This window comes from Ictalurus furcatus, chromosome 9 (assembly GCF_023375685.1).
Source record: "Ictalurus furcatus strain D&B chromosome 9, Billie_1.0, whole genome shotgun sequence".
In the NCBI taxonomy this organism is placed as follows: Eukaryota; Metazoa; Chordata; class Actinopteri; order Siluriformes; family Ictaluridae; genus Ictalurus; species Ictalurus furcatus.
In genome coordinates, this window is record NC_071263.1 from 14,032,690 (window position 1) to 14,042,722 (window position 10,033).

The 10,033-nt window shown below is 40.3% G+C and overlaps 1 protein-coding gene across 1 annotated transcript in view; it reads left to right on the forward strand.

The window, feature by feature from the left end:
• Window positions 1-8,389, forward strand: part of ccdc88c (coiled-coil domain containing 88C) — a 62,779-nt gene extending 54,390 nt beyond the window's left edge. The window contains exons 27-30 of the mRNA XM_053633681.1: window positions 567-641; window positions 796-864; window positions 3,942-4,189; window positions 6,945-8,389. Coding sequence (XP_053489656.1) covers window positions 567-641; window positions 796-864; window positions 3,942-4,189; window positions 6,945-7,766 — 1,214 coding nt within the window. The 3' untranslated portion in view covers window positions 7,767-8,389. The remainder of the gene's footprint in view (window positions 1-566; window positions 642-795; window positions 865-3,941; window positions 4,190-6,944) is intronic.
• Window positions 8,390-10,033: the final 1,644 nt, after the last annotated feature.

Here is a 10,033-nt window from a genome sequence, read left to right on the forward strand (position 1 = left end):
TATTGCTGCTCTACTCATAAATGAGAGAAGGATTTGGAATTTTTGAGTTGGTGTATTAAGGCTATATCAGAATTGTTCATCCTAATTAATACAACATTTTGCAACGTGTTTCTTTCAAAGATCAGCAATTAAAATTATTTAAAAGATAAGCAGCCAGAGACAAACAGCATAAACTTAAAGGAAATCAGCTTTTTAAATAGGAATATGTATATTGCATTGTAGGATTATTATGGTATGTTAAATGAGAAGTTTTTGAAGATTGATTCCTTGGGAAAAAAAATATCGGTGCATAAGTTATGACGCACATCATCATGATTAGGAGAAAGTAAAATCAGATAGTGACTGATGGAGAGGAACTGAAACTAAGCTTGACGTCAGTAGAATTGGTCAACGAATCTGAATTATGGGTTGCCTCTCTTAGACAGATTATTCAGAACACGTCTGTTGGTAGTAGTAAATTAAAATGCTGCTTCCCATATTTCCTAACAAGATGTTTTCTCTCAATGAGTCATGCAGCTTACACTGTCTCTCTCTTTCACACACACACACTTTCCTGTGCTGTACAGGATTAATCTCTGAGGAAGACCTGCGTATGCACTCCCTCGATGCCGGCTTTGGGAGCTGTGGCCATGGAAACGCAGGTACAAGAACAGCTCAGATCAATAGTTCTGAACTTAATGCTCGATCTGCTGCACTTCTCTGGCATTTGTTTACTCGCGTGTGTGGGGGACAAATAGGTTTGCACTCCCCTGTTCCTCCTGCACTCTGTGAATTCCTTTTCTTTCCTTTGCACAGGACTCAGGCCTTGTTCTGCTGATTACAGTCGCCACACCTCCAGCAGCAGTTCTCCTGTCAACTCAAAAGGTTTGTGAACGTCAAAACCCGCTTACATGCTGCTGTCTTCCAGCAAGCCAAAACCTCGCAGATGCTTGTATAAATTTGTATTCACTCCTGGTGTTTATGCGCTGCGAGCAAAGGAAGATGTTTTTTCTCGGGGGAAAATTTCGTAAAACAAAGCAAGGGCTGGCGAGGCAGGTAATGAGCACAAAAGCAGAAATCACACTGATCAGTCATGACCGGTCATGGTATATGATGGTTAAAACCTAATATATGTCAATAGCTTGATTTCGATACTATTAATGTTGAGAAATGCATTATATCATGAGGTCTCATCGATTTCACTGATACACTAATGTGGAGAAGGAAATATTCGCTCTGGATGCATCTGACCTGTCACTCAAAATCTATTCTATTTTTTTACTATATTGAGTATGAACTCTGAATCACCATCTGCTTACTTTTAATCTGTTCCAAATTGGTTGTTGGGCTTTAATCCATATGCTCTTTGATGTGTATATACACTTTACTAATTGATTGCCATGTAATTGACTAATTCCTCATTAGGAATTTTCCTGTAAATTTCCACTTTGCCCAATCATCTGGATTGCACAAGTAAAGCAAACAAGTAATGTCAGCTGCCAAGCTGTAATATTTCTGGTTTTCTAAACCCATATGCCTTTGACCTTTTGGAAGCTGCAAAAATGACAAAGCTTACTCTGGTGTTTAATCTCTACCATATGAACCTGGAGATCATTTTATTCCACTGTAAAAATGCATTTGAAGGTCTGTGGATGGACGTTCATCTCTGAATTCTCGGATTATGGCAAGAAATTGTTCACCTTCTTTCACAAGAAATATTTGAACAAATTCTGATCCCACCAAACACAATACAGGGGCATCTCAAAAAATTAGAATATTGTGGAAAAGTTTTTAATTCAAAAGATGAAACTTTCATATATTCTAGATACATTACACAAAGTGAAATATTTCTTGATTATGGCTTATTGCTCATGGAAATCAAAAATCCAGTATCTCAATATTAGAATAAAGAATTTATAATACAGAAATGTCGACCTGAGATGAGCTCTAATCAGCTAATTAACTCAAAACACCTGCAAAGGTTTCCTGAGACTTCAATCTCTCAGTCCAGTTCAGTACACACAACCACAATCATGGGGAAGATGAAAGTAAATTTTGCATTTCATTTGGAAATCAAGGTGCCAGAGTCTGGAGGAAGAGTGGAGAGGAACAGAATCCAAGTTGCTTGAAGTCCAGTGTGAAGTTTCCACAATCAGTGATGATTTGGGGTACCATGTCATCTGCTGGTGTTGGTCCACTGTGTTTTCTCAAGTCGAGAGTCAATGCAGCGTCTACCAGGAGATTTTAGAGCACTTCATGCTTCCATCTGCTGACAAGCTTCATGGAGATGCTGATTTCCTTTTCCAGCAGGATTTGGCACTTGCCCACAGTGCCAAAACTACTAGTAACTGGTTTGCTGACCATGGTATTACTGTGCTTGATTGGCCAGCCAACTCACCTGACCTGAACCCCATAGAGAATCTCTGAGAGACACCAGAACCAACAATACAGACGAGCTGAAGGCTGCTATCAAAGCAACCTGGGTTTCCATAACACCTCAGCAGTGCCACAGGCTGATTGCCTCCATGCCACGCCGCATTGATGCAGTAATTCATGCAAAAGGATTAAAGCCCCGACCAAGTATTGAGTTCATAAATTAACATACTTTTTAGAAGGTCGACATTTCTGCATTATAAATTCTTTATTCTAATATTTTAAGATACTGGATTTTTGATTTCCATGGGCTGTAAGCTATAATCAAAATTAAAACAAAAAGCTTGAAAGATTTCACTTTGCTTAATGAATCTACAATCTATGAAAGTTCCACCTTTTGAAGTAAATTATGAGGGGGGAAAAAAAAATTCAGATTTTTTGTACATCACTATTAAACTCCATTTTCTCCCCATTTTTGGTCATTTGCTAATTCTCACCCACCATCTGCATCACCTCATGATACAACAGCTACCAACTGGTGAGGGTGAATGCTAGCACATACTTCCTCTGAGACACATGAAACCATTTTTGCTGCTCATGCTGTGTAACAGGGCAGTGTAATGCACTCTGAGGAAAGTGGAAACTGCTCTCTTTCTCATACATGTTCTCACAGACTGCCAGAGGCTACTGTCTCTCTGATTGACGGGGGAGAGGGCATGTCATCCCTCCTGCTTAGCGAGCACAGGACTCCAGGCTATGGATGTCTGTGATATCTTCACGAATCAAACATGCATCATCTCCCGATGATCGGGAGAATGCTTATCTGTTGCATAACTTGGACCACCCCCCTTTTTGTAACTTTGTTAAAACAAAACGCTCAGTAGTATTCTGCTCTTTGTTTATCCCAGTGATGATGATGTCCCAGCTGTTCAGACTATTTTAACTATGCAGTCACTGAGGTTACACAAACCAAATAAGAAACACTGCAAATGCTGCTAAACAGGTCCTGTTTGTCAGAAAAAAATTGGCAAGATCCAGTTTTAGTAATAACTTCACCACATATTTGCTAAATGGAAAATAACAGTAGTAGTTATCTTATTTTTTATGCAGTGGGCTTTTTGAGCGATCTGGTGGACATGCCTCATCTCTCACACACCTACACCCACATTATCCACACCCAAATCCTCTTCCTCTGACAGGAAAATGTTCAAGCATTTTTTCATCATTATAAACAAATGTAAATAATTGTATTATGTCATTTTTCTCATGTAAAGGTTATGAATATTCTGAAAGATTCATGTTTCATAGATTGAAGTATTGCAGGTAGAAATCAAATTGCATAATAACAGAACTATTGCTAAACTTTTTACAGAACCGTAAGCTGATGATTAATAATGCAGTACATGCATTGAAAAAATGCTGAAGTTATATAATTAAATTCCACATGTGGCTCCTCTTTTAGTGAGAATATATAGTCTTGAGACAGTGTCCTGCCTATTTACTCAGAATAGTCAAACTCAAATATCTGTCAAGCCCTATTTCCCTCCTCTCCCTGTTTTTGATTAATTTAATTATTTTTGTTCGTTTAGATTCCCTGGAGTGCCTGCAGAGACGTTCTACCAGTCTCTCCAGTGATGATGTGATTGGCCTGAGCCATGAGAGCTCCACACATAGTCAGACCTCTCTGCTACCTCGCAGTGCTTCTCTACCTTATGAAGCCACGCCTCAATCACGGTCTACCCCACGAAGCACCAGCTCACGCCCCAAGTCCCCTGGTAGTGAGATGGTCACCCTGGAGGAGTTTCTGGAGGAGAGCAACACCCTGTCACCTCCTACTGTAAGAAAACACAGGGGAATAAATGCACAGCAGAATGGTCTTTTTAAAAATGGCTAATACTTTTTTTTCTTTCTTTTTTTGATGCTCACTCATTACCCTGCTTCCTTTAGTTTACTCTTACTCTCGCTCTGATTTGTACAGACGTTTCTTCAAAATATGCCACAGATAATCTTTACCCAGAAGAATAGTCATAAAACTAAATGTGCAAAATAAATGTAAGGTCTGGCTAATTTATCCATATGTTCAGGTGACACCTAAGCTTTTCCCATACATTGAAGAAAAAAAAAAAAAAAAACATCAAAGGCTAATTGCCAAACAGACAGCTGTTGTTGCCAGGGTTTTGTTACCCATAGAAAGACATGTCTGCAGTTTATGGCTTCTTTAATGCTGAAGTTAATTTACACAGGTTATGTGCGTTAGAGATGCCTCAGGGGTTAGTGCATGAGATAATGCTGTCTCTGCAGCCATCTATAAACAAAAATTAACCTCGGGGCAGTGTAGAAATATCAGGGTAAAAACATTGTCTATCTAGCTATCTAACATCATGTGAAAAAATAAGTACACCCCATGGAAATTGTTGTTTTTTTTTTTAATGTATTTGGACAAGCAAACATTTTGATCCTCTTTGAAACTAAAAAAGTTGATACGCTATCAAATCACACAGAATTGACATTTTGTAGTAATTTTCACAATTTAAATGAACAAAAAAACAGATCAGTCACATGGAAAAAGTAAGTACACCCCTACATTTATCACACTTTCAGCCCAAGAGCTGAACGTCTGATGCAAGAAGAAGTCTCCAAGAACCATACAATTTTTTTAAAAAAGTCTTGAAACTGTTGGTGTCAAAGTGCATGCTTCTACAATCAAAGAGATTGCACAAATTTGACCTGTATTTGAGGTGTGCCAGGAAAAAGCCTTTGCTGTCTAAAAAGAGCATTAAGGCATATAGGCAAAGACCATGCCTTTTGGAATAATGTGCTCTGGATAGACGAATCAAAGATAGGGTTGTTTATCCACAGTAACAGCAGACATGTTTGGTGCAGACCAAAGACAGTTTTTCAGGAGAAGCACCTCATATCAACTGTGAAGCACAGTGGTGGAAGTGTTATGGTTTGGGGCTGCTTCACTCCCTCAGGGTCTGGACGGCTTGCATTCATTGCTTCAACTATGAATTCTGCATCATATCAAAGCGTGCTTGAAGATGATGTGATGCTAAGCACACTTGCAAATCCACCAAGGAATGGCTCAAAAAGAAGAAATGAAGGGTTATGGAATGACCCAGTCAAAGGATGGATTTGAATTGCACTGAAATGTTGTGGGGGGATTTGATATGGGCAGTACAAACCCTCAACCATCCTGCAACTGAAAGAATATTGCATGGAAGAGTGATTTAAAAAACATTCCAGGAAGCTGATGTCAGAGACTGGTGGACAATTATGCTAAACTATGAATGTGTGTGTAATGAACTCTGTGTGTAATTTTAAGATTGTGGACTAAGGTCTGATCATCTCTAAAGCCTATGTACATCATTTAGTATTTTATTCATCTCACAAGATGTTAACCCTAAACTGCTTTGTAAATCAGTTCCTCATGTGGCTTGGAAATTACAAATACATAGGACCGTGCCTGCATACTAGACAGGACAATAGAACAATATTCAGATGGATTATACAGCATAGTTTAACATGGTTGTGCAGTTGTATATTCATACCACTGTATGATTTTTAAAAACTAGTGCAAATTGTTTGTACACTGTCCAGCAGTTTAACTGGGAAAACTGCCCCATTAGCAGTGATGGATGTCCTGTAAGCAGCAGTATGGGGGATAAAGTGTCCAGTTGCAGCATAATAACCTCAGTCTCTAAGGGAATGATGGCATAAGAGATAACGTTCTAATTTTTGAAGTGCATGTGTGCAGTGATGGTCAAAGGGGTGTGTTAACATTCTAGGGTGGGTATTGGGAAGGGTCAGGGTGGATGTCTGGATTCTCTGGTATTACAGCATTGCAGTGACTTTGTAGAAATAATGTAATTATTCTAAATGAAAACAGTGATCTTACAGAAGGACCAAAAAGTGTCACACCTTTTTTTTAATTTTTTTGTTTATAAAAACCAAAGTTATGAAGGCTTTTGCAATATGTTCAGAAAACCTGCCCTGCTCAGAAAACTCATACCCTGAATAATTTTGAGAAACTATATGATTTAGACCAATACATTTTCAGAGTAGTTAAAGCACAGAAGTTGACCCAAGATCAATAAGGCCTCCCATTTGTGCCTTTACAGATTGATCTTGCCTGATATTTGATGTTTGGAGCTGTGATCCTCGGGCTGAAATTGCAGTGATATTTTATAATTGAAGCCCAAGCTAGCATTATTTGGTGCTGAAAGAAATTTGTTTACAGCACACAGACATTGCAATTAGGCATCACTATGGCACCAGTTATGTGGTTTAGAGCAAACTTTTCATCTGCTTCTGTGTCACACCACATCAGCTTGCATGTCCCTCTCTCTAGCTCCTTTCTTTTGCTTGTTTTTCCTTCTCTCTACCCGAGTGTGTCAGCCATTATGAAATATTTAACAAGCTGCCTACGAGTTGGCACGTTATTTATGTTTGTGCACTGAAGCATATTACGGACAATGAATGTGTGGTCCTGGGTTTATTGTAATCAAACACTGTTTTAGCCTGGAGCTGTGCATGATCTGTGTGATGACTTTTTTTTTTTTTGTTTAAATATTTGTATTTGTTTCTCCTAGGTGCACACAGGCAGTCGGGAGGACCTAATGACTGACTATTTCACCAGAGTGGGCAAGCCAACGCCACCCGCAAGAGATGGTGCCAAAACACCGACTAGTTATGTCGTGCCCACCATCAAAACAGCATCCGTACCAGATGGGCGATCCTCCAAACCCGGTCACAGCGTTAAACCAAGCATACGACTCACAGAGGCTTCCATGTCCCTTTCTCAATCCCAGACACTTCCTAACCGAGGCACTAGTAGGACAGGAGGGCAGTCTTCACACCTGCAGCACTCAGGGCCTCGTGGAGGAACTGCAGGCAGCAACAGCCTGAGTCGCACTTTCAGCCTGGCCTCAGCCGACCTCCTCCAATCAAATGGCCCTGACGGTTACCGGCCTGAGATGGGTGGCACTATTCAGGCTGAGGGGATGACCAGGAGGGAGCGCCCACTTTCAGCCAGACTCACTGGAAACTCTGGGCATCATTCACTAGACCCCCGGCGTCTCTCTGTAGCTCCTCCCAGAGATGACCCATCACTTACTTCCTCCTCCACTGCTTTGCAGTCAGACCGAGGCTACACTGGAAGTGGTGGCCGCTCAGGAGCCATGCACTCTCCCACTTCACACCATCCTCGGGGTGAGGTGGCGTTGGTGACACCAGTGCGTGCTGTCTCTGCCCTGAGGCAAAAGGAGGTGGAGGAGCCCTCTTCTTCCTTACTGAAGAAATCAGACAGTTCAGGCCCAGGCTGTTCTGTAGAGGAGAGGCCCATGAGCACACCAGCCTCGCCAGACCCCAACAACGACCAGCAGACTGTTTGGTATGAATATGGGTGTGTGTAACCCAAATTCCAACCCTTTGGCAGCTCTGTTAAACCATGTCCACAGTGTTTTTGATGCACTTCACTTTGGGACAGCAATGGTGTTGACTTTTGACTGAAAATGTTGCAAGTAAATGGATTTAAAAACTAAACAAACAAAGAACAAGGCATTCACTCTCTCTGTGCCTCAGTGTTTACAAGCCCACCGTGTAAGACTCGTACATAGATTGGCAAAGGAATGTGTTCGGGCTTAATATGGCTTGAGAAAGTTTACTCCTTCCGTTATCGAACACCAGAGACTTCCTCCAGCTTTCTGCAGAAGGCATGCCTGACAAGTCCAAGTTCTATTCTGAATGCAAAAACTCGAACATTGGTCTTCGCTTGAAGGACCGCTCCCTGGATAATCATAGAGTAATTACAGGATCCATCTTTCAGACAGTCTCAACGGGATTGGTTACTGGAAACAGCTTCTCTCTCTCTCTCTCTCCGACACCGGATTGACAAAACAGTGCCTGAACTCTTTCTGCTGCTGTGGGTCACCACCTGTTTGCTACAGGACTTGGTTTTTGGTCATGCCTGGGATACAGAAACAAAAGATCATGAACCATGCAATGAATGGTGAAGTGAGATTTAAAAAAATAAAAACAGGGTGGTGGAGATGAAGTTGGAGGTGAAGATTAATGCAGAGAGCAGGACTTTCTACACTGAAGTGACACATTTTGACACAGTGTGTCAAACTCCTGTGGATTTTCATTTACATTTGAGGCCTCAAGATCTAAAGTGCTTTTCTACAAATTGTGTCATTCTGACATAATTGTAACAGACCTTTTGAAACACTGGCTTTTAAAAAAAATATATATATATGTAAATACATTGTAAGAGCACTATGTGAGCAGGACCAGTGTAGCCTTAACTGGAGTCTTAACACTGGACATGTTCCCCAGTTTACAGCAGGAGATTAATCACGAGTAATACTAACAATGAGCAGTCTTTTGCTTGGGTATGTGTTTTAGACTTTGGTTAGTTTTACAGTTCCCATATTCTGAAGTGCTATTTATTGACTCCCCTTGACGGTGTGACTGTGATTTCCTTCCAAGATCAGTTTTGGTGTGTATTTGCTCAAATTTGTGTGTAACTGAGCTGTGACTGTATGGGTCAAACAGAGAACAATTTCATTAAAATGAAGTAACAGAGCAAGGTTTGCTTTACTTGGTGTGTGCATATGATTGATAAAATCTTAGCAGAGCAATTTCTGCCATCATGTAAATCTTTTTAGATGCTAGGGAATCCCTACTGTAATGGTGTTTTCACATATAGTTCATTTTAAAAGAATCAAACCCAGTTCACCTAAAGTGAACCAGAAAGGGAACTAGCCGAAAGTGACCTCAGTCCTTTTGATGTTCACAAAATAGTGGACTCAAAAGAGAAACCGGTTCTTTCTTTTTTTTTTGGTCCTCTACAGCATTGAAGTGATCTCAGACCCTTTCTTATTCACACCACAACTTCATAAGAACTCTGACCCCAGCTTGCACCCAAAATTTCATCCAAGTAGTCATAGAAGGGACCGGAATCCTTCATTTCAGCGGACTCTCCACTTCAACGCATTTTGTCACGGTTGCTCATGTACCTCTAAAAAGAAAGAAATAAATAAATAAATAAATAAAAACCGTGTGGGTTTTTTGTGTTTTTTTTTTTTTTTTTTTTTTTTTTTTTTTTTTTAAATAACTTTTACCTGGCATTGTAGTGCTGTTCTGTTATAGCCTCTTTCCTTCATTTTTTGAGAAAAGAAAAGAAACGCATATATTCTTATATGTTCAGGATAGTTGGCGTTTAATGCAATCCTCTTTCCAAATTTCAAGAAGTGCACAGCTCTCCACCTGAGACCACACAGCCCCGTGACCTGACATGGTGAAAAGTTTTATGTTTTCATCAGTGACTGAACATGGCTGCAGGTACGGCAAGCCTCCAGGTACACATGTCGAAACGAAACGCAAAGCGGACTGGGATCTCATTGCTTTCGCATATCACAAAGAAATCGAACCAGAAATGGACCCACAAATGAACCGTACTGCTGTACTGCAGGAGATTGGTCCGAGTGTGGTTGTTTTGCGCTGGACCATAGCCAAAAACTAAAGAAAAATTCATGACCATCTGTTAACGTTATACAAACACATGCATCAAACAACACTGGCATTATGATACTATTTTTGTTGTAAACATAATATAATAGCAGTCATTTTACAATTCATGGAGGCATACCATGTCAGCAACCACACATACAGTTGAGAC